General features: G+C 36.3%; 2 protein-coding genes and 1 non-coding gene across 3 annotated transcripts; all 3 read right to left on the bottom strand.

Moving 5' to 3' along the window:
• Positions 1-3,419: 3,419 nt before the first annotated feature.
• Positions 3,420-7,403, bottom strand: LOC117435637 (coiled-coil domain-containing protein 13-like). The gene is made up of 3 exons (XM_034058960.2): positions 5,480-7,403; positions 4,814-4,956; positions 3,420-4,238 (listed from the first exon to the last, which is right to left on the bottom strand). Exons 1-3 carry the CDS (start codon positions 5,593-5,595, stop codon positions 4,057-4,059), a joined length of 441 nt encoding a protein of 146 aa, XP_033914851.2. The 5' UTR covers positions 5,596-7,403; the 3' UTR covers positions 3,420-4,056.
• A 125-nt stretch (positions 7,404-7,528) lies between these two features.
• Positions 7,529-12,132, bottom strand: LOC117435333 (HIG1 domain family member 1A, mitochondrial-like). The gene is made up of 4 exons (XM_034058411.3): positions 12,002-12,132; positions 10,309-10,401; positions 9,643-9,777; positions 7,529-9,105 (listed from the first exon to the last, which is right to left on the bottom strand). Exons 2-4 carry the CDS (start codon positions 10,394-10,396, stop codon positions 9,032-9,034), a joined length of 297 nt encoding a protein of 98 aa, XP_033914302.1. The 5' UTR covers positions 10,397-10,401; positions 12,002-12,132; the 3' UTR covers positions 7,529-9,031.
• Positions 9,949-10,081, bottom strand: LOC117395085 (small nucleolar RNA SNORA5). The gene has a single exon (XR_004543462.2). It is a non-coding gene; the product is annotated as a small nucleolar RNA SNORA5 (small nucleolar RNA).
• Positions 12,133-24,986: the final 12,854 nt, after the last annotated feature.

Below are 24,986 nucleotides of genomic sequence, written 5' to 3'. Positions count from 1 at the left end.
CTCCATGAGTTTATTAGCAGCAATTACACTGTAATAAAGTTTAAATAACAACAGAAGTCAGGCATGCCAGATTTATCAAAATGAATGAAGAATATTCACAACAACTTTCCAATGCATGTTTAACATCTGTCATTTAACCTAATAGTGGCATGTGGACTGATTTACTTTTCCTCAGCTGCAATATGTTTTATTTCAAATGTATAATATATATTATTATTTTTAAATAAACTAAAGTGACTAAAAAATCTAGCTGATATTGTTTAACTAACGTTTCTCCTGAGCTGCCTCCTGAAGAGGAGTGAGCAGCTACTGATTCAACAAGTGTGTGCCCAGGTTGGAAATGGTACTGCAAGATTGGAGAAAAAGATAAGGCAACTAAATATGGTTACATTTATTGTGATTATTATACTAAAATGATATTGGGCATATGGAGACATGAAAGAAACACAGCCGTCCCTGAATTTAAACAGGCAGCCTAAGTATGCAGAAATTGCAGGTGTGCTAATCACATGCTTTGTTGGTACTTGGGATTTAAATTTATATAGCTAGCTGACAGAATAACAGACAGACACATGATACAAAGCTAAAAGGAATAATAAAATATAAACATACACTAAAAGGACATTAAAATAGCAAAGTTGAAAACAGCATGAGAAAGTGTGTGGTAACAAAATAAAAGTAAACATTTCCCTACACATTTCATTGTCCCTACCGGTCAGAGGATCTCTTTCCACTGCGATCACTCCTTTTGTCTGATCAGATATTAAAGTTTTAAAAAAATCTCTGAAAACACTTGTACCAGTAAAGCATCTACAAGCTCGTCGTCATGTTTGCCCTTCTCCAGGAGGGTGGAGATCTGACCCTTCAGAGATTTCACCTCACTGCACAGCGCTTTGTTTCTGACTTTGGAGCCCTCCATTTTTTTCTTTTAACTCCTCATGCTCTTTCTGTAGAACTTTGTAGTCAAAGGTTAGTTTCTGTGAATGGAAAACAAATTGCATAACACAAGTCCCAAGTAATCATCACTCATCTAATTTAAGACTAATTTATAATACTGCCCTGGGAACAACAACAATAGTTCAATGATTGTGGACAATCAGGCAATACATAAAATGAATAAAATACATCCCTTAAAAACATACATACCATACAGTATATTCAATTCCTAAACTGCATACTATTTTTTAACATAGTACACTATAAATGCAATAATTATTGCATAAATCAATTATACTCAATTAGACTTCTGAAGGTACACTTCAATTATAAATTCAGGCAATTTTAATAACCCAGTCATGTTTATTAACCGACTAACTACAACAAACAGCATGTGCTTGCATACAAGCCATCAAAACACTTTTCACAGCAACAAATGTGGGTCAGCTGTGGGGCTACTCACAATGATGCTGTGGAACACAGCTGTGGGCATGTGGTTTGGTAACCAGAGCCGGAAAATATATTCAGAATAAAAAAAAATATCTAAATGTATTTTCTGATGAAACCAATAGTTCTATTCTATGATTAATTTATGGGTAAAACTATTTTTTTTTTTTTTTTATGATTGTTTTTCAAGCGCACCTCTGAGGTTTCCTTCCTCTCTCTCTCAATGGTGCGAATGTGGCTGAGGTTTCTCTGCAGTGCCCCCTGACCCAGCATCTCCTCCACCACGGTGAGAGCTGGCACCTGCCTACACTGAGAGCCTTGACTTCAGATCCCGCACCTAAGGATTGCAAACATGTAACCGATAGTCCTTTTAACTGCCATAATCCTCTTCATATTTACAGGTGTAATGAAGAACTAAAGGTGAAACCTCTATACAGCGTAATACACTGTAAATTGCATAATTCGCAGCCATTTAAATTACCAATTAAATGGACATCATGAAATTAACTATTACAGAAGTTGCCATGTACAGTTGACCCTGTCTCTTCAGGTGTAAGAGTGTTTTCTCATGAGCGCTTTGGGTGGGCAAAAGCAAAGTGCTCAATAAAAGACACTCTTATACTTCCTCAGTCCTTTTGTTCAGTATACCAAATATTTTTCATTTGAAATTGCCTGTGCTACTGTCAGCCAGAGAGCCCTTGGTTACAGATGTTTAGAATACTGAATGTTCCATATTTCGGGTTCCCAAATATTGGCATTTGTCCCTTCTCCCTTAAGCATTTCATTCTCCCTTGATGAATCTTCAAACCCCTAACTGCTGTCACTTTGCTCCAGCCTCAAACACAACCCTGTCTTTGCTAACTGCAGATCTTAATCTAGTCCTTTGCAAAGTACTCCCCATTCTCATATCCGTTTCCTTTCCTAAGTCGTTAACCATGTTGTCAAACCTTGAGTCATCTTACGGCCCTGCTCTTGCAGACTCTAGGGGTATTTTTCTCTTTCATTTCTTAGAAGCCTTGGGCAGGTGTCTCCAGCATCCTGTTCCATTTGAAAACACAGAGCTGGATACTGCCAGCTAGGGTGGCTAACCCCTGCCAGCCCCAATGGGGTCTATTTCCTCCTGATATGTTAGTTATGGATGATATATCTTAAGACCACACCACTTTCTCTTATGTGATACCTTGTGTGGTATTTTCACTTAATATACAAGTTACAGCTGAAAATCCTGAAGCTTACCATCAGGTCCCCTGTAGTCCTTGAGGCAAACTGCATGGTTCATGTCTCTTTTCCACCAATGCCAGACAATGCAGCTTGCAGCTACATAGAACAGATAGTTTACTTTACACACCACATAGATTTTTTTGACACTATTCTGTTTAATGATCCTCTGCGTATAGTTAAACTCTGATTCTACTGTAGTTCAAAATCACTGACACAACTAGAAACCAAATGAACACATTTTTAAAAAATCTTCTTTGGAGAAAAAAATCAGAGAAGCTGGAAAATGCTTCGCCTAGGAACTTTAGTAAATCATTGTTTACTATTGTGGCTTAACAAAAAAAATCCATTTAGAAAGATTTGTAATTACTGTAGGTTGGTCTTTCCTGAAAATAAGTGATTGTAATCCAAATATTCTCGTAAACATAGTTCAAGTAGCACTGTTGGTCCAGTTGAAGCACAAATAAGGATTTTGCATTCAAATGTCATTTTCACCATGGTGACCATATCAGAATCGACATGAGGTTCCAACAATAAATGTCTCATTATACAAATGTGATTATACTGTCTATTAGCAAAATAACAGAAAATAAGTATTAAGGATGGGGTCAATTCATCTTTATACCTTTCTTAAACTATTTTGAATCTCTTTTTAATATATTACACGTCCTAAATGAAAAAGGAACTCTTCAACGGTTTCTTTTAACAAAATAAACCTGCCTCTTTTTCTAGGTCCTTCAACCTGTTCACCTTTTCTGGCAAAACCTATACTGAGTGAAATGATCATGGGGGATGGTTTTCTATTAAAACTCATATAAACATGCATAATGCATATTTTGTGTTGTGTTATTTCGCTCACTGAACACAAATGTGTGAGGTTTACAGGTGTCTGCCTTGTATTTGTGTTCTCTTTTAAAAGCATCTTCAGTTCTAATTGGAATTGGTCTGAACATCACTTATTGAGCTCTTGTCATTGTTTGGTTCAAAGTCTGTGTCTTTATTTTCTGTCAGATTGTGCTTGTTTGTTTTTAAATGAAGCTGCCAACCAGTGAACGTCATGATGTAGGAATTTGTATAGTATATAAATATATTTATATATTATTTTTTACATATACACACACAGTATTTTCCTATTGATGTAAGCATTCAGGCCATAAACATATAGGTCATAAAAAAACATGACATATGGTGTTAACATCATAGGCGGTGAGCAGCTGATGTATAACAAACTCACCCGAAGGCCCATGATAAATGCTGTATGTCATGTTTGTTTTTTTGAATGATATTTTAACAAACACTATATACTATAATTGAGTTTAAAATAAAAAACATAAATTGCTAAAAACGTTCAAACAGACTCATTTCTCCAGCAGGGCTTTTGCTTGCTCTCGCGGCTTCAAGTAGAATTCTCTATACATTGAGTAAACAACTCCTGAAATATGAAGAAGAAATGTATTAAAATGTTTCTTGTTTTATCTGCAAATCACATGTATGTAATAAACCGAGACAGTATAATATGTTGCTATGTAGTTTCACCTTGGCTTTCTCTCGTTCCATCTCCACTGTCAGCTCCCGGTTTCTCTTGGACAGCTCCACTATTTTAGTGGCTGCCACGTCACCTTCCATGCCAGAGGTACCTGACAGACAAGCACAATACAGTACTTTAATAACTCATTTCTAAATGCTCTTCTTCCCTTTTTCTTATCTGCGTCTCACAAAGCAGCACAGTATACTACAATGATGCTGTCCATTACAGTAGTTCAGCTATTCACGGGTTTCCCTGACTAGCCCAATCCCGATTTCTACATTCTCACAATACAGTCAATTATTCAATGCAGATTGAATTAAATATGTTTAATGTAAGCTGGCCACAACTGGCATCAACAATAGTCTGATGCCCTTTCTCAAGGTGGGTGGGTTGATTTTGTACAAGTGCACAGTTGGTTTCTATGGATTTTTAGGGAATCTACTAAACAAAGGCAAGTCATGCCTATCTGTGCTATGTTGAAAGGTAATCGCTGCTTTACTTTGGTTGTCTGGCCTACCTTGTGGTTAATTTACTTTTATTTACAAAATTCCTTAAATATAATTTTAGTAAAGGTCTCCATAGAAGGGATAGGGAATGGCACATGGTAAAAGCATTCCTCAGATGCCAAACCGCAAGTGCAGAACTACTTAATGTAATATAAACAAGACATTATGAGCTGCAAACCTGCTAAAGCAAGCCTGTCCTCCTCTCGTTTCTTCTTCAGGTGTTTCATTTCAAAGTCCCTCTCACTGAGGAGTTTGTAAAGCCTGCTGTTCTCATCTTGCACCTCCCTCAGCTGGTCCTGAAGCTGTTCATCCTCTAATATCCTGGAAATCCATGCATTAAAACCCTAATCAATTTTAGGACATGGAGTTACAGAACACATTTTCCTTGTCAGCAAAATTATAAAAAAATAAAATAAATAAAACATTGTTTACCATTCTAACTGAAATCTAGTATAGCTCCTGTAGCAGCCTCTAACCTAGTGGTCCTCAAAGCTTTTTTTGCACGGGCACATATGTGTATTTATCATGTGGTCGAGAGTATGATACTTTTAATCTAATTACATTTAACTATCAATTTTAAAAAGTAAAAAAATAATACATTACATGTTCACAAAATATTGTATAGAGTAGTGCATTGTAATGGCTCCCCTACTACTACATCCAGATTACATATTATGTCAGTTGCCATGGCATCTTGCAGGCAGTTTTACGCACGGGCTCAGCTTTGAGTACCACTGATCAAACCCCTGTAAACTGGTATGAGTTTCTGTTTACATTTTGGAATTCTCCTGCATTGGGTGATTACAAATCAAGTTATGAATGTAACAGTTGCTACTCCACCCACTTTGTGCTAAGGCCACCAGCAGGTTCCCTGTCCCGCTCCAGGAGCTTGAGGTCATCCTCAGCGCTGAAGTGGTCTGCCTCCCTGCTTGCAGAAGCTCTCTGATGGCTGCAGTTCATCTTTCTGCTTCTCCATATACTGCTCTTGTAAGGCCTGGAACTGCTGCCTCGGGCTCTGGTTTACCCCCCTCATCATCACAATCCATTGCAGGGCTTGACTGCTATTCTAAAGCAAACAACATAGGAAACATTTTAAAATAAGGCAATTCATTGAGGTGGGTTTAAAACAGGGTCCCTGCTGTAAGTTCTAAAGTGAGACCCTCACTGTAATTGACTTCTATTGCACTTTTTAATGCAGTGTGTTACTTGCATACATATATTATTCTGCAATGGGTTTGGTGCTACAATACTGCAAAATTCAAAATGAAAGCAATTGAGTGTTTTAATTGACACTTATAATGATACTTAGGCACAAAAGCATTATAAGTTATGTCCCCATTGGAACCTATTGGCGGCAACTACACTTATAATTTTGTAGCGCTCAATGACAAGTGATTCTAAACCACAACAGAATCATAAATAGATTAAATTCGTTAATATCAATTTTTTTTAAATTACATTTAATGACTTATCTTGTGCTTTTTGAGTGACAAAGAATAGAGTGTGCGAGAAATACACTCAACTTGATTAGAGGTAGCCACTGAACACTTAACATGCATTGAATATATGAATAGGGAGACACAGATGTTCAGTTACATTTTTTATGCTTTGGGTTTGTTTTGTTGTTTTGTTTTGTTTTTTTTCCTGAGCTTACACTCCATCATATTCCCAAGTACACCCTAGTATTTTCATGACAACAGTAACTGGGAAATGACAAGTGCTTAAGCTTGAGGTGTTTTTTTTTTTTTTTTTTCTATTGTTATTATGGTCCCTTATTTAACCACAAGGGGTGCAAAATACCACAAAGAAAGCACCACTGTGTGTAATTGTCCAGGGTATAAACAAGAACATAGTCATTCAAGTTTTTTTTTTGTTTGTTTTGGCCCATGAGGAATAACATTTTCCTTTATGAAGTGACAGGAATTCTGAAAATATTGCCCTATCATGTTCTTACAAATCATGTCATATCGTAGGCCTGCCACTGACTACAGCTCATTTTGATCTCCAGAGGTCAGATGGTTTTGGGTCCTGAACTATAGTGTCTTTTGTGCTTATTTTGTTTTTTAAAGATATCAGCTGTTTTTTTCTTGTACCTGGTACTTCTAGAAAACTATTACGGAATGCAAATATCTTTATTAACAGTGGCTTGACAGACAAACAAAACAATTATATAAGATTCTAAGTTAAGAAATTTGTAACTGCTCAGAAATATTCTTATGCATATTTTTTTAGTCTGTATAAATTCCTTAGTTTCCCTTGGATGATAACAGATTTAAAATATAAATATGAGAAATGTTATGTTAAAATCAGTTAATAAAACCACCAACAAATTGACATTCACAAGTAAAACCACATAAGGTCATATTCTTCAACCTTTGTTTTTATACATTTATAGACAGTCACTGTCTGGGTGGCAATTTTAACCAGACATTCCAAATCTGCACATAATTGAAACTATAGTGCCCACAATTTAACTAAAAACAGTCCTTGCCCACACTGAAGGAAGTCACGGTTTTCTTTGGTTGATTTCACATCTGTTCTTGTTTTACAAATCATTGTCTTAAATAATCCATTTATCCGTTTGACCTGATAACACTGCCCCCTTCTGTAAAACGGTATGTAAACCTCACCCACCTCTAATAACAAATGTCCATGCAGTTTCATCAAATTCTAATGAATTAGTTCAGGTGCAGGTGTCACTTTTGTGAAATGCATTTGCAATATGGGGGAAACCTTAACAATGATGACTCCAGTTAGTTTGAACATAACTGGATGAACATTTCTCAAGACAACTTAGGCTAACTGTCATGCACATACAGATGCAGTCTTGTCTCTATGACAATTTTCCAGAAATGCATGTTCAAATTAAAATAGAACTTGAATTTCCAAACAATCATAATTAAGATTTTATTTGACATACATTAATAGAAGTTTAGTTTTTTGTATGACAGAGAAGACAATACAGATATACAGTTTAGAAGAAAAAAAAAACAGACAACAAACATATATAACCTTAAAGTATCTCATAACTTTACTGTGCAAATAAATAGACTAATTTAATGTTAATATTTAACTTGTTACCATTGTTTCATAGGAATGCAGAACATACAACATGAGCACAAGAACGTGAACTAAAACAATGTATACAGAGCACCATATATACAATTGTAACACATTTTACAGCACAGTATTTAAAACAGTGTCACACTTTCAGAGACAATTAGAAAGAGAAATGACATGCGGGTTCCCTCACACTGGTTCATCTACAATGCATCTTCCTCGGGCATAATATATTTGATTAAAAACATACAAAAAAGGTTTTGAAATGAAAGTATGTAATATCAGGTAAGCATTGTTCTAACTATAGCACATTGAGGAAGATTACACATTAGCTATCATAAAAGGCACTGCACAGAATGTCAGTATGTAAAGCTCCCTATTCATTATTTATGAGTTAGCAGACGTAGAGAAAAAGGTTGTAGTTTTAATAAAAGAAGCACTCATTTATCCTGTTGGTATTACTGTAAAAACAGCCATTAGGTGTCAAGGACATAACTGAAATGTACTGTATAAAACTGGCATGGTCCCATTTACCCACATAGACCCTACAGTATCTCCTCTATATTTAGTTTAAAATCACCACTGCAATAACAAGTTTAGCATTATTAAAACAAATAGCACAGACCACAATAGTCTTCAGTGCAATCATGTATGGGTCAGAATACATTATCACACAATATTATATGTCTCGAGTTGGTTTGGGGCAGTAATGCACGAGTAGTCCAGGTGTGATATTTTCTGGCAAAACCTATACTGAGTGAAATGATCATGCGGGATGGTTTTCTATTAAAACTCATATAAACATGCATAATGGATATTTTGTGTTATTTCGCTCACTGAACACAAATGTGTGAGGTTTACAGGTGTCTGCCTTGTATTTGTGTTCTCTTTTAAAAGCATCTTCAGTTCTAATTGTAATTGGTCTGAACATCACTTTTTGAGCTCTTATCATTGTTTGGTTCAAAGTCTGTGTCTTTATTTTCTGTCGGATTGTGCTTGTTTGTTTTTAAATGAAGCTGCCAACCAGTGAACGTCATGATGTAGGAATTTGTATAGTATATAAATATATTTATATATTATTTTTTACATATACACACACAGTATTTTCCTATTGATGTAAGCATTCAGTCCATAAACATATAGGTCATAAAAAAACATGACATATGGTGTTAACATCATAGGCGGTGAGCAGCTGATGTATAACAAACTCACCCGAAGGCCCATGATAAATGCTGTATGTCATGTTTGTTTTTTTTAATGATATTTTAACAAACACTATATACTATATTTGAGTTTAAAATAAAAAACATAAATTGCTAAAAACGTTCAAACAGACTCATTTCTCCAGCAGGGCTTTTGCTTGCTCTCGCGGCTTCAAGTAGAAGTCTCTATACATTGAGTAAACAACTCCTGAAATATGAAGAAGAAATGTATTAAAATGTTTCTTGTTTTATCTGCAAATCACATGTATGTAATAAACCGAGACAGTATAATATGGTATTTGTATCCATTTCCAATATATATATATATATATATATATATATATATATATATATATATATATATATATATATATTAGCTCAAAGAATATGAATAAGAAAATAAGAATATGAATATGAGTAAGAATATGTTACTTCTTGAGATAAATATTCCTGAAAATGTTAAATTGGCAAACAATTATAGAGCAAACTAGGATCAATGTGATTGATCGTCTGAGTAATCATTCAAGTACTGTACATCAATTTGTTAATAATTTGACAATTAAACCATCCAGATCTGCTTTGGCATTGCTAATGTAGGACCAGAGCAAGCGTCACTACCACAGTTCTATTTGAGAGATGTGGGTCCTCATGCAGTAACAGTTTTCTATAGAAGCCATTTGGCCAGTATAGACCACCATAAGGGACATACCAAATCTGACAAGGATGCACAGGCTTTGCTACTTACCAATAGTCATTGCTCCAACAACAAATCCCTGAGCTGCCACACGCATGTGGATAAGATGGACAGACATTTTAGTGTTTCCTCGAGTCTTCATCTTGTACAGGCCTAAAGCTACGATCCCAGCAAAACCTGCCATGCCTTAAAAATAAAGATAAACAACAAATAGAACAAGCTGTACATGCAGATTATTATTATTATTATTATTGTTATTATTATTATTATTATTATTATTATTATTATTATTATTAATAATAATAATAATAATAAACACAACCCACATCAGGTAAACAAATGCTTTGGGTTACCCTAATTTATTTGTAGCACAATCCCCAGAACCTATCTGTTCTAGATGTGTGGCCCATGAACTACATGTTTCTTGTAGAAGACATTTTGGCCAATATACACCACCAGGAAGGGCATACTGAAATATGACAAGGCTGCACACGCAATTTCGAATGATTTACTAATTTGAATGTACCACTTCTGCCAAGAACCTAACTATTGAGTCTATATATAACACATTAGTGAGAAGTATAAGTACACATGACAAAGCATTGTTCCTTCCCAGTCTGCCTGAAGAAATTATAAACAAATGTATATTCTTAACATGCAACTGTGACCATCTACAGCACTGCTGAACGCTTTAATAAATTAATAAACACAACATACCAACTGGAACAAATGGAGACTCCTTCGATTTCTGCCAGAACTTTGATGTCTGACTGTCATCTGGGTAAGCAGATACAATGGAAGACATGATCGCTGTAACACAAAAAAAAAATCCCTCTAAACATGCAAAAACACAAGTACAGAGTGAATCTAATATATTATTGGACCACTCCCTTACCCCCCTCCCCCCGCCCCCCCCATACCCCCCCACCCCCCACCTCACCCCCCCCCCCCCCCACCACACAATTCCGGTTGATGCAAGTGAGGTGTGCAATGAGGGAAACTACCCTGCTGCTGTACTAGGATCAATTCCGATAAACGGCAATGACAAAGTACTGTAATGACACAGCACAATCATTAAGGAAATGAAGCAGTTATAATTGTTGCTGCCAAGAAATGTGACGCAAACACAGTGACTTGTTTCCATGAAAAAAAACATAACACAAAACAGCCCGATGTTGTAATGTACCAGGTAAACCTCCTTAAAATACATTACGAAAGGACCTTGGCAATCAATTCGATTCGAACTGTTGCTCTCTCTCCATTATATATATATATATATATATATATATATATATATATATATATATATATATATATATATATATATATAAACACACACACACTCTGCTGGACCTTACAGGACAATAAAAACCAGCAACCTTGTAATATCATTTCCTCATTGCACACCTCACTTGAAACAACTATACTATGAACAATTCCGATAAACGGCCATGACAAAGTACTGTAATGACACTGCACAATCATTAAGGAAATGAAGCCGTTATAATTGCTGCTTCCAAGAAAGGTGACGCAAACACAGTATGACTTGGCCTGAATGTTCACTCAGACATTGGCTGTATCCATCAGTGCATGTGTCTGAAGAATGATATGTTTCTTGCATTTTTATTAGAGCAGGGCTAACTGCAGCTGATGAAGTATTTTTCAGTCTACCCTTCAAAGCCATGTTAAACTATTCCGTTTACCCTACATTGAAGAAGAAGAAAAAAAGAAAAAAAACACTCTTCACTTTAATCGGTACCCAAAATGTAAAACATATATAGTTGGGTCACACTGCTCTACTAGGGGTCCAGAGTCGAGGTCAAGCGACTTCCTGAAGATGAAATGCGCAACTGTAGAAATTTGGGAGGTTTGTGTTATATTGCGATTTAATCTCGCAAACTCACTGTGGCGACTTTCCCTTTGTTATGAAGAGATCAGCGATATCATTGTTTAAAATTAACCCACGAACATAAAACAAATGTTGTAGTAAAAAATAAAAGTGTGACATAGGCTATAGATTAGTGTACTGTATTTAATGTTACTTTCATTTGTTTTTAAAATACGTCAACTAAAGTCTACACTTTTTATAAAACAACGATGAAGGCTCTGGTCAGTTTTCACTCGGTTTGACAAGCATCATCTTCATCTGTGAGCCCTTTATATACACCTACTACAGTACAGGGAGTACAAATAAACCCTGAATTCGTGAAAATTTACGATTAAAAAAATAGTTTATGTAGCGACTACTCTGAGGAAATGGAGTAGCTACATTATCACAAAAAAAAAATATGACTAACCATTTTAAACAAGTAACTTCCACATGCTCTATAACTTTCGAACACATCAGAAAAATACCTTAAATGTATATTTATCTATAAAACAATAGTCATATTCTAAGTGGTCGACCTACCTTATTGTAGAATTAGGAAGTGGTCTTCAAATAGAATCGCGTAGCTGGTATTAACTTCTTCGTACAAACATACTGTCGTACTGTACTGCTCTACTTGTATTTATAGAGCCGGCTACAAAAAAAAAAAAAAAAAAAAAAAAAACCAGTGGATGACGCACATGGAAAATGTGAGGAGGACGTAAAACCCCTTGTTTCGTAATATTTTACAAGAACTATTTAACCAAGCTCACAGGTTTAAATGTTCACTCATATCGCGTCTATTTCTGAAAGTCCGAAATTAAAATAACAATAATAAAATGAAATACAAAGTTTACATGAGTATTGCATTAAAGGAGCGTGAACTGTGACTTTTTCACAACTTGCGATAATGCTGGGAGTTGTAGTTTCTGACAATGCAAGTGACACTGAGTTAATCAAAACCATGATTGAGCCTGGCACGGTGTGGAAAATACATAAAATAAATACTGGTGTTCAGGTAGGCTCCTTGTCTAATCTGTTGTAGCAAATACCCACTGACTGTGACTACAGCACAGAGGAGTGGAAAGTGGCAGACATGGAGGCAAGTCCATATTATATTAGAGACATTAAAATGGCCCATGGTGTGCCCAGATTAGTGTATTTATGTGAGCAGACTGAGATGGATTAAGCACAGGACTTTCCGTAAATGTCCTGCAGAGGATTCCACAAGGTTTGGTTTGAGGGTGAAAGGAAAGGAAATAAGAGCAACCTGCCAGTAATTAAAAATAAGCCTATGCTTTCTGGTCACGAGCACCAGTTTTCTCTAAAAGATTAATTATAGTTGTCTTTTCTTTTAACATCTTTTCAGTGAAGCTGCAACACCTCAAGTATTTATAAACAAGGCCAGGGCTAGGGGCTTTTTCCAACTAACCATTTTCTCTGACAAAGGAACTTATACCCAGTAACTGCCATCTAGACAGTGTATTATTATCAGTCAAAAGGTCACGGTATGGTTTGGTCTTGCAGTATTGCTGGCTAGAGGCAGATGTTTGAGGAAGTATGCTGATGTCTGTTTTCTGTGAAGGTGTCAAGATGTATAATAAACATGCTAAACCTACTAACTAAATGTGATAAGCTTATGATTTATATTTACTTAAACTAATGCATTATAATTATATTTGCTTAGAGTAGTATGTGCATTTTTGCTTGAACGTGCTAAATATTTTGTAGTATGAATTTAAACATTTAAACATTTAGGGGAGCTTGATAGCTGGCAGACACATTGTAACCACATACGGCATGAGCGGGGGGAGGGTGGGGGTGGTGACGTCATGAAAGGTGGGTAGGCAACTGAAACTGAAAAATTGGACATAAAAACTTTAATCGAACGATACCAATGCGTTCTTTTTCCGACCTCCGATCCTCAACTGAGCTTGTGAGAATCTGAACGCGACACAAGCACAGTAAAAACAACTACACTGTACTTTAAGAATACCGTATAATCACTAAAATATAACCTATATTTGGGTACATACTACAGGCTTTTTTTCAGAGAAAATGCAGTCAGGTACACTAACGTTGACAAAGGACCCCATTGAAGCTTTCTAAATGGATTTCCAATAGTTTTTTTTTTTTTTTTGCTTTCTCTAAAATAGTCCAGCACGCAATTATCTCGCGTACATAAGCGAATTCGCACTTCTAATGTAATAACTTTGCTTCTTTCATCATTGTCACATCTCTAGGGAGCTATAGGGTGCTACAATTCCCATAATTCACACTGCATCGATCAAGCATAGAAGACGCACAAAATTTACAAACCAGCTCCAGGCCGCAGTAATACCCTATTTGGTCATTGTTTGGTATGTGGTGGGCGTGCTTTTATTTCAGTTTGTGAGTTAATTCATGCACAAATTTTAAACCACAGCTAACTAAAGATGTTTGAGAGTGAATCTGTGAGTGATACACTTGGTTTTAAAAGCTGCATAAATGTATATTTTTCTTTAAGTATTATCCCGTTTAAATGCCGACTATGAATAAATTTATCAATATTCAATTTATTATAACAACAGATTTGTATTTATTTACATCCATACAGTATTTATTTTATTAAAATGCTCCATGAGAGTTCGAATGTATGCTTATGTAAAATAGAATTAAGTGTTTCTTTTTGTTGTAGCTATTATCACGTTTCGGCTGGGATTAAATCAAAATTTTGACCCACTCGCTAATCACAGATTACAAACCTGTACCTAATGGCGTTTTTTCTTTCTTTTTTTTTTTAAAGGTGCTTCTTTGCTCTACTCATAAAAACACCCGCCAGCAATATGGGTTGTAATGTTGCTTTAATCTCAACTTTAAACGCCAGCAATTGATTTGTTTATCGATAGCTAATACCATTTTATTTCTGACATTTTTTTATTACATCAACCGATTTGTATGTAGTTATTTTAATGTTCTTTGTATCCCGTTGCTATATGAGAATTCTGATCTACAAACATTACATTAAATAAGCGTTTCACTATTCAATTCTCCCATTTATACCGTGTCATCGTTAACAGTAATAACAGCAATCGCGTAACTTGAATCTATTTCCCTACTTAAGGGTTTGGCAATATTTGGCAATTGGTAGTCCAATAAACAATCCCTGGAAATACTTCTGCAATATTTTTTTTTTTTTTTTAAAAAAAACATAGTTTGGGTCTTCAAGCTTGAAGGTTTATAATAAGGCTACCTAGTTTGTGGGAGTACTGGTTGTTTCAGTGGGGGAGGTATAGGTTAAGTTTTTTTTTCAGTGGGGGAGGGGAGGTTAGGGTTGGTCAGTGTTTTATTTCTACATTGTTTGTTAGAGTTTAAATAATAATAATAAAACAAGAAAACCTGTCAACATCTGAGTAAAATCTAGCAATAGAAATAAACTTGCATGAATAAACTTTCTGTTTTGTATTTGTAATTAATTTAGAACAATTTGTAGATTTTATTTTTCATCTTGACATTATGGACTTTTTTATGTTGATCAGTGGCAAACACTCATTAACACTAATTAAATCCATTTTGATTCCATGTTGTAACACAATAAAATGTGGAAAAGTCCAAGGGGGTGAATACTTTTGTGAGCCACTGTAATTGTTAACACACACACACATATATAATTATTTATTTTATTTATGTATTATTGTATAACAAATAAAACTGAGCAACTATGACAATGTAACTACAATATATACACATATACATATATATACACTACCGGTCAAAAGTTTTAGAACACCCCCATTTTTCCAGTTTTTATTGAAATTTAAGCAGTTCAAGTCCAGTGAATAACCTGAAATGGTACAAAGGTAAGCGGTAAACTGCCAGAGGTGAAAAATAAAAAAAAACCTGAAAAATAATGTACATTTCAGAGTTATACAAAAAGGCCCTTTTCAGGGAACAAGTAATGGGTTAACAACTTACAGCTGTTCTGCAGCAATGGAAGTAAATTAAGCCTTGAAAGTTGATGCTAACAATTCCTACAGGTGTCCCAACTTTTGTTGATTACTTACAAACCCTCTGTATAAAAGCAGTGTTGGAACAGACTGTGTTACTACACCCTCTTAAGCATTATTTGGACAGTATTGTACTGCAGGAAGTAGTATATTGCTCTCATAATGGCGAGAAAAAGGCACTTAACAAAGGAAGACAGACATACCATTATAACCCTTAAAAGTGTAGGTCTTTCCTTTAGAGAAATTGCAAAGAAAGCCAAGGTGTCAGTGAATACAGTCTCCTACACCATCAAAAGGCACTTGGAAACTGGAGGAAACTCTGACAGGAAGAGGTCTGGCAGACCCAAAGCCACAACAGAATCAGAAGACAAGTTTCTGAGAGTCAACAGCTTGCGTGATAGGCGGCTCACAGGACAACAGCTTCAAGCACAGCTTAACACTGGTCGAAGTAAGCAAATCTCAGTTTCAACTGTGAAGAGACTTCGAGCTACAGGTTTGACAGGTCGAGTGGCAGTAAGAAAGCCATTGCTAAGATGGCAAAATAAGAAAAAGAGGCTTGCCTGGGCCATTAAGCACCGCCAGTGGACTACTGAAGACTGGAACAAGGTCTTATGGATCGATGAATCAAAATTTGAAATCTTCGGTTCATCACGCAGGGTTTTTGTACGCCGTCGAGTAGGCGAAAGGATGGTTCCTCGGTGTGTGACACCAACTGTCAAACATGGAGGAGGAAGCGTGATGGTCTGGGGCTCTTTTTTGCTGGATCCAGAGTCGGCGACTTGCACAGAGTGAGTGGCACCCTAAACCAAAACTGCTACCACAGCATTTTGCAGCACCATGCAATACCCTCTGGTATACGCCTAGTTGGTCAAGGGGTTCATCTTACAGCAAGATAATGACCCAAAACATACCTCCAGGTTATGTCAGAACTACCTTAGAAGAAAAGAACAAGACGATAGGCTTCAAATCATGGAATGGCCAGCACAGTCTCCAGACTTAAACCCCATCGAGCTGGTTTGGGATGAACTGGACAGAAGGGTGAAAGCAAAGCAACCTACAAGTGCAACACATTTGTGGGAACTTCTGCAACAGTGTTGGGAAGAACTTTCCGAACAATATTTGATTTCCATTGTAGAAAGAATGCCACAAGTGTGTTCGGCTGTTATATCTGCAAAAGGTGGCTACTTTGATGAGTCAAAAATTTTGATTAAATTTTGTTAAACAAAACGATTCCATGATTTCTTTTTTATCTCCAATTGTTTATTTGTTCTATGCTTTAATTTCAGAGTACATTGAGACATTAAACTGCGTAAATTTCAATAAAAACTGGAAAAATGGAGGTGTTCTAAAACTTTTGACCGGTAGTGTATACCAACTCGTCCGCAGCGTCTACGATTTGAAAGCAAGGTGGCGGGTTTGTAGTGTCCGTCTGAATCGTATGCCCAGTGTGAACCATCCTTTAAAGTGTCCCGAGATTGGGGCCAGGTGGTCATCCTGATCACGTGACACACTTTGCAGAAATTGTATTTTAAACCGGTGTCACCAGTACATGGAAATGTAAGACCACAGTCATTCTGAATATAGAGAAAGCTTCCTTGTGACCCCGCGTTGCAGTACCATGTGTTACTGCAACGCTGGGTCACAGCGTTGCAGTAACACATGGTAATTACATGATCATTCCCTATCACGAAATCACATGAGAGAATAGCTGCAATCTGCAGTAATACCCTTCTCCAATGACCTCCCACTGAAATAAAATGACGCCCACCACATATTACTTTAACTTCCGCTATGAGACAGCAGCTGCAGGCTGTTGAAACGTTGTGTTTGTCACAACCAAATGGGAACCTTCCAGGAATGTTAGGAAAACGTTTTGTGTTAGCTGGGAAGGAACAACTGCTTTTTAAATTTGTTACTTAAATTTGTAAACTTAAATGTGTAATACACCCAGCTAATACAAATTTTAACTTCATAATAATCAAGAGAGATATTCATATCTATCCTTTTATTTTCGTTTGCTAAAAAAAAAACGTTTGAATCAGTTCGACTAGGTTTAATCATCGCACATGTATTTTGAAAGCTGCACCTTTTAAAAGTTTTACAGTCTTTTGTCTATTTAATTGATGAGAACATCGGCGAATGTACAGTAAATATGATTAATTAATTTTATAACAAAGTACTGTAGTTAGTGAACTATATTTAAAGCTTTTAAAAGTGCATGCAATTCTCAAATTCATTACTGTGTTACAGACTCGCTCAGTATCCAATTTTCATTTGTTTTATTTTATGCCTGCTTAAGCCATCTTGATGCAATGCTGCCACCTACTGGCTTATTCTTTAAAAAAAACTGAACCAAACGTACTTTTCAGTATTCGTATTCTATACAAATCACGGAACTCCATGTATTTCCTGAAGTGAAAAATAAAATAATTATGATTCGTCCTACTATCCTATCTTGTACCTATCATATTTTCCATCATGGTGTGTTTTCCTATAATCAATATTTTTAACAAAATGTTTTATTTTGCAAACAGTATAGGTGGTATTTACTTTTTTGACGTAGTTTTTACAATCTACTGTACTATATTGTTTACCTTTCCGCTAATACAGAATTTAACTTCATAATAATCAAGAGAGACATTCATATCTATTCTTTTATTTTCGTTTGCTAAAAAACAACTGATATAAAATGTTCTACATTCTCTTGAAAAGTTTTAAGATGTCTGCATCAATGCATTGTATTAGCAGAAACAGAAAGAAGACAGGCACAGGTGTTGTTGTCCATCCATCAAAGTCTAAAGCACCTTTGAACATTGCTCCATAGTCCAATTTCTGTGTGGACAACAACACCTGTGCCTTCTGCCAGTTCTGTTGTCAGTTCAACGCTTGTCTTCTTTCTATTCCTTAAGGATATTATCTTCAAGAATTGCTCATCCTTGTTAGACAGCTTTTTGGGTCTTCCAGTCCTGGGTTTGTCAATTACAGATGATGTTTCTCTGTACTTGTTGATTATGCTTCAGATACCACACCTTGAAAATCATGTGATGAGAGCTATTTCACTCAATGTTTTTCCTAATTTATACAAGTCAAGGTTGTTATAATAGTAGAAAACACTAGTGGAGGCTTTGAGTAAATTGTTGATGCTCACTATGCATCAAAGTAGAAAAATGCAGCAACATGTCTAAGACTTTTGCACAGCAGTGTATATATATATTAGATAGGCTTCATAAATTACGAGACCCAAGGTCGAGTAATTTGTAAACTGTCACAGAAACACAAGATGGAATTGTTTTCCTGTAACTCACTGAAGAGGCACATCTTTTTTTCCTGAATGGCTCAGGATGCAAATACAGCCTTCATCCATGTATTATATACTCCACAAACATATATATATATATATATATATATATATATATATATATATATATATATATATATATATATATATAATCACCTAATTGAATAAGGACCTCTGGTTGTGTATTATATAACACATTTTTCCTGAGTTTGATCTCACCCCCAGGTGGCGTAGTTGGCTCAAATAAGAAAGAATAAGAACAGAGGGTGAACCCTTGTAGGAAGACATCAGCACATCGTTTACCACTCTGATAAGGGCAGTTTCAGTACAATAGCCGGACGGAAGCCTGACTGAACTTTGGATAAAAAGGGGAAGTTTGAGATAGGCATAAAATTATTAAGAACATTTGAATCTAGGGTTTGTTTTTTAAGTAATGGTTTTATTACAGCGACCTTAAAGGAGTTAGGAGCAATACCAGATGACAGAGAACCATTTATAATACTTAAGACCGTGTTATCTTAGGAAATACTTTATTTACACAATTTACACAATTTAGTGGGAATAGGATCCAAAGCACATGTCACTCTACTCCTTTTTTTAAATTTTTTTTTTTTTTATCAACATTAAAAAGCTGGTATTTTTAAGCAGGGGTCACAGCATTTTTTGCACTGTTAAAGTGTTACAGATAAAACAAAGTGTGAACAAAATCTTGCCCTTTTGAAACATTGTTGGTTTCTATTACAACAGCAGGTTTTGTGCATCAGTATAAATAAAACATTGTATTCACTAAAAAGCAAATACTTTCCCTTTTCAGTGTAAATCAATATGGATTCCACAACAAGTAGTACCCACTACTATGCCACTTGACCAAAATCCTAACAGGATTTCTTCTTCTGCTTTTCCATGATTGTTGCTGAATAGTTGCACACAACCTTCACATGATGTGTCATACATTGCAGACTAGAGGATTTTCTAATTTTGCTTATATTATTATTTCTTCTTCTTCTTCTTCTTCTTCTTCTTCTTCTTCTTCTTCTTCTTCTTCTTCTTCTGTCCAATAAGTAGATCATAATTATAAAATATGTTTACGCAAGAAACAGGAAATTCCTGTGTGTCAGCCTGAGACAGGCAATGACGGGAGTAGCAGATATTGTGATACTAGGATCAGGTTTACTGGCAAGAAACCTTCCTGCCAAACTTTAACATTTCACAGCTAAGATCAAAGATAGCGCATGTTAAATAGGTAAGTTCTGCTAAACGAAAACTGTACTGTGGAAGTTAGGAACATACAGACGTGCTCAAATTTGTTGGTACCCTTACAGCTCATTGAAATAATGCTTAATTCCTCCTGAAAAGTGATGAAATTAAAAGCTATTTTATCATGTATACTTGCATGCCTTTGGTATGTCATAGAATAAAGCAAAGAAGTTGTGAAAAGAGATGAATTATTGCTTATTCTACAAAGATATTCTAAAATGGCCTGGACCCATTTGTTGGTACCCCTAAGAAAAGATAATAAATAATTGGATTATAGTGATATTTCAAACTAATTAGTTTCTTTAATTAGTATCACACATGTCTCCAATCTTGTAATCAGTCATTCAGCCTATTTTCATTCAGCCTATTTAAATGGAGAAAAGTAGTCACTGTGCTGTTTGTATCATTGTGTGCACCACACTGAACATGGACCAGAGAAAGCAAAGGAGAGAGTTGTCTGAGGAGATCAGAAAGAAAATAATAGACAAGCATGGTAAAAGTAAAGGCTACAAGACCATCTCCAAGCAGCTTGATGTTCCTGTGACAACAGTTGCAAAAATTATTAAGAAGTTTAAGGTCCATGGAACTGTAGCCAACCTCCCTGGGCGTGGCCGCAAGAGGAAAATCGACCCCAGATTGAACAGAAGGATAGTGCGAGATGGTAGAAAAAGAACCAAGGATAACTGCCAAAGAGATACAAGCTGAACTCCAAGGTGAAGGTACGTCAGTTTTCTGATCGCACCATCCATCGCTTTTTTGAGCGAAAGTGGGCTCCATGGAAGAAGACCCAGGAGGACTCCCACTTTTGACAGAAAAACTAAAAAAAAAAAATAATATATGATTATGGATTAGCACCTTGTTATTTGCAGGAGTTACTGGCCCCATATTTCCCAAAATGCACTCTGATATCACAGGATGCACTGCTGCTGTTTATTCCTAGGGTGAACAAAAGCAACACGGGAGGTCGGACTTTTTCTTGTAGAGCTCTTAAATTATGGAATGCCCTGGCTTCGTTTGTCAGGGAAGCTGGGACTTACAGTTTTCAAGTCAAGACTAAAATGCATGTTTATAAAATAGCTTTCCTATCTTAGTGGGTTTTAATGAAACTTTAAAATGGCTGCTTCTGTATTAAGTGTATACTGTTATTTAAATGTGTTATTTAAATGGTCTGATTGTGGCAGTTATATGTGTGACATGCTATACAAATGTATTGTGGTTTGTTATTTTTTTCTATGTACTGTACAGTGCTTTGAGATACTTTTGTATAAAAAGCGCTATATAAATGCAATAAATAAATAAGTCAGGATGGAAGGTTATCCTCCGTTTCAAGCTCAATGTTCTTGGATTCCACCTACCTTTCTATCCATATTTTTATTTTACTCACATATAGGCCGGCATTATGAACAAGACTGGTTCCAAGCAAAAATACAAAGCTTTAAAACTGGTTCACCTGTGGTTCCCCTCAACATGATCCTTTTTTTGCATTCCTTGCAAGACCTCCATGTGATTTAAGGAGGCTGTGTGGTTCAGTGGTTAAAGAAAAGGCCTTGTAACCAGGAGGTCCCTGGTTCAAATCCCACCTCAGCCACTGACTCATTGTGTGACCCTGAGCAAGTCACTTAACCTCCTTGTGCTCCGTCTTTTCGGGTGAGACGTAATTGTAAGTGACTCTGCAGCTGATGCATAGTTCACACACCCTAGTCTCTGTAAGTCGCCTTGGATAAAGGTGTCTGCTAAATAAACAAATAATAATAATAATTTCAGACTGCAAGATCAGCAAGGATTTGGACTTTGCCCTTCAAGTGACAGAGAGCCTTGCTTTTGTCCACTCCAGCCTAAACCCCTTCCTGCATGCTTTTGTGAACAAAAGGTTTAGGAAATAGCTTAATAACATTGCAAAAAAGATTTGCAGAAGAGGAACAGGCCTATTCTTTAAAGCTTTCTAGCACAATTCCATCCACAACTCAGAATGAAATTATTGAGCTGAAAATGGTTGAAAAGATAATACCTGAAACACAGCCTTCAGTAGATGTTTATTAACTTTAAAGACAAGCAGGTTATATTTACAACAGCTTAAAATGTTCACTCAAAAATTAGTCGTGTATTGACTTTGTAACAACACCATATGTTTAAATACAGTGTTATTACAATGTACTTAAATCTAAACTGTCAGGCACTTCCATTCTGTTGTAACAGAGTTGTGCTTTTTAATGGTGGATTTCTGCAAACATCGCCATTTCATTGACACATTGGTGAATGCAACCACTGTGTTGAAGAATGATCCTGTTCCACTGGTACCCACTACTATGCCACTTTGTGACCAAAATCCTAACAGGATTTCTTCTGCTTTCCCATGATTGTTGCTGAATAGTTGCACACAACCTTCACATGATGTGTCATACGTTGCAGACTAGAGGGTGTTCTAATTTTGCTTATATTATTATTATTATTATTATTAATTATTATTATTATTATTATTATTATTATTATGTCCAGTAAGTATATCATAATTATAAAATAATTAAGGAGGCTGTGAGGTCCAGTGGTTAAAGAAATGGGCTTGTAACCAGGAGGTCCCCGGTTCAAATCCCACCTCAGCACTGACTCATTGTGTGACCCTGAGCAAGTCACTTAACCTCCTTGTGGCTCCGTTCTTTCAGGTGAGACATAGTTGTAAGTGACTCTGCAACTGATGCATAGTTCACACACCCTAGTCTCTGTAAATTGCCTTGGATAAAGGCATCTGCTAAATAAACAAATAATAATAATTATGTCTACGCAAGAAACAGGAAATTCCTGTGTGTCAGCCTGAGACAGGACAATGAAGGGAGTAGCAGACATTGTTTAGTTTAGTGGAAGTGAGAGCAGCAGGTTATTCTTGCTGACCTGTACTGAGATAGTTTTGCTGGGTGCTGTTTTTGGGGGGGGATTTGTTTGTTTTATTGTTGAACTGTTTTGTTTTGTTATTTAATGCTACCCTTCCACGTTTAGTGATTTAAAAAAAGGGCTGGATTTAAGGGGGGGGGGGCAACTGGGACATTTGTCAGGGCCCTTGGCTGCCGAGGGGGCCCACAGCCCAGGTTAAAATAAATAAATTAATAAATAAAATAATATTTTACAGTTTGAAATCCAATTCACTGCTAAACACCGGCGTCAAGTTACTGGCCAAGCGCACGTAGTAAGACGGCAAAAAATTGAGAGAGACCGAACAGAAAACATATTGAGAAACTTAGCGGTGCAGTGAAATGAAAAAACAAAACAAAAGGAAAAGCAAGCTAGTGAAAGATGCCTGCTGGAAAAAAAATCCCAAGACTATCACATTTTGGGTTTAAATCCCTTAAAGATGAAGTAACGACAACAAATGAACCTGATCACCCAGTCGACGAGGGTTTTGCGGCGCTACTGGTTCTAACTACGTTCAGCCACCGAACGATCCACTGCATCCATCTGGTACACTTTAAGATCGGCTGAAAAAATACAAAGAGTTCCATTATGCCCTATGCTGCAAGTAATTACTTCGCTAGTAAGTCCCACCTACTACTCCACTAATACAAGTTGTGAAACTAGAGAAACATTAGTAACATCATACATCCCCCGCCATGGCTGTAAATTCAAAATTCAAAAGACCATGTATGTACAGAATAGTGCAGAATGAGCATTAACTATAAAAAGTTTAATCATAATTTTCCAGATATATATAAAAATGTAGGGTGACATGCAGACGAATGGAAGAAGGACAGACATCCCCAGGATCTGATACACTTAATAATTTATGCCAAATGATGTTAATGCCAAGTCTCATGCAAATTGGAGAAGCTGTTTTTGCAAATGGAACCGTGATATACTTAAGTAGAAATGCACCTATGATCACCTTCACTATCCCACCAATGTGATCGAGTCCAAATCACATTCAAATATCTTCAGATACAAACACAATACAAATTATAAACAAACAAACAAAAAAAAACAGTTGTTCGGTGTATAACACCATTAATATCCTCTGCAGCGGTCATAACCAGCTAGATCAGACGTTCCTAACTGCTGAATCTGGTTCGGATCTGTACTGCACAGGTATTTTATCGGGGTACTCATTTGGTCTTATATTTATCATGAGTAAGGCTGTATTTTTTCACAGTGATCACAGATTTCACGATTTCCGTGAAATTTATCGACTGCCTGTAATATGTAGTTCACATGAAAATTTCAATTTTTTGTTAGAATAGTGTAAATATGCATACTTTTTATCATTTAATAACAAATACAGCCAACATGTCCCTTATTGACACACTACCTTTAACACTGCATTAGGAACCTGGCAGCCAGTTTACTTTGCTTCCAGTAAATGATTGAACACACTGCATAGAACTGCACGATTTCTTTAAAATGTCTTCAACAAAAAAGACATCAGCTGCATCAAATATCGGAAATATTTCTGCTAAAGATCGCTCTGTCCAGTACAAGAAGAGGGCATTTCACGTGTCTGGTGTTATTTTTACATTTATTTGTGTTTTTATTTTGTTTGATAATTCACTGATGGTGAAAACAGAATGTCTTTAAGAGTTGGACATAAAGAATATATATATATATATATATACACACTGTATTACTTCAATTTGGCGCTGCAGCATTTATTTTAAATTGATCAAAATGACTGCGGCCCTTAAATGAGGGAGGCGGATTACACAAGGGCGGCCTTTATTAATAATACTACGCTTTACGAACGCTGCAATATTTTATTAAATGATTTAAGGCATTTTAGAAACAGCGCCATGAGAGGCTCCAATCTGCAGCACTGTACTCTTGTGTGTTTTGGGGGCTTGAATACAGTACATTTACTGACAGTTAACGAGAGTCTATTAGGTGGGGAGTTGGGAGGTCAGGGGTTGTACTGTACCAGCGATTCAGGAGTGTGTATTGGTTGCTATGCGGGTCGGGGGGGGGGGGGGGGGGGGGTTGGGGTGGATGGGGGGTGGACAAGAAGAGGAGC

Source organism: Acipenser ruthenus, chromosome 3 (genome assembly GCF_902713425.1).
Source record: "Acipenser ruthenus chromosome 3, fAciRut3.2 maternal haplotype, whole genome shotgun sequence".
Taxonomy (NCBI): Eukaryota; Metazoa; Chordata; class Actinopteri; order Acipenseriformes; family Acipenseridae; genus Acipenser; species Acipenser ruthenus.
The sequence above is the reverse complement of the archived record's forward strand: the minus strand, read 5'-3'. Positions and strand labels throughout refer to the sequence as shown.

Excerpts from the sequence above, each read along its gene's own strand:
- LOC117435333 (XM_034058411.3), bottom strand. The coding sequence starts at position 10,396 with ATGTCTTCCATTGTATCTGCTTACCCAGATGACAGTCAGACATCAAAG. Across the intron at positions 9,778-10,308 it reads GTCTCCATTTGTTCCAGTTG|GCATGGCAGGTTTTGCTGGG; the intron begins GTATGTTGTGTT and ends TTTATTTTTAAG. Across the intron at positions 9,106-9,642 it reads TGTTGGAGCAATGACTATTG|GAGTTGTTTACTCAATGTAT; the intron begins GTAAGTAGCAAA and ends TTCATATTTCAG.
- LOC117435637 (XM_034058960.2), bottom strand. The coding sequence starts at position 5,595 with ATGAACTGCAGCCATCAGAGAGCTTCTGCAAGCAGGGAGGCAGACCAC. Across the intron at positions 4,957-5,479 it reads GCTGGTGGCCTTAGCACAAA|GATATTAGAGGATGAACAGC; the intron begins GTGGGTGGAGTA and ends ATGGATTTCCAG. Across the intron at positions 4,239-4,813 it reads GGACAGGCTTGCTTTAGCAG|GTACCTCTGGCATGGAAGGT; the intron begins GTTTGCAGCTCA and ends CTTGTCTGTCAG.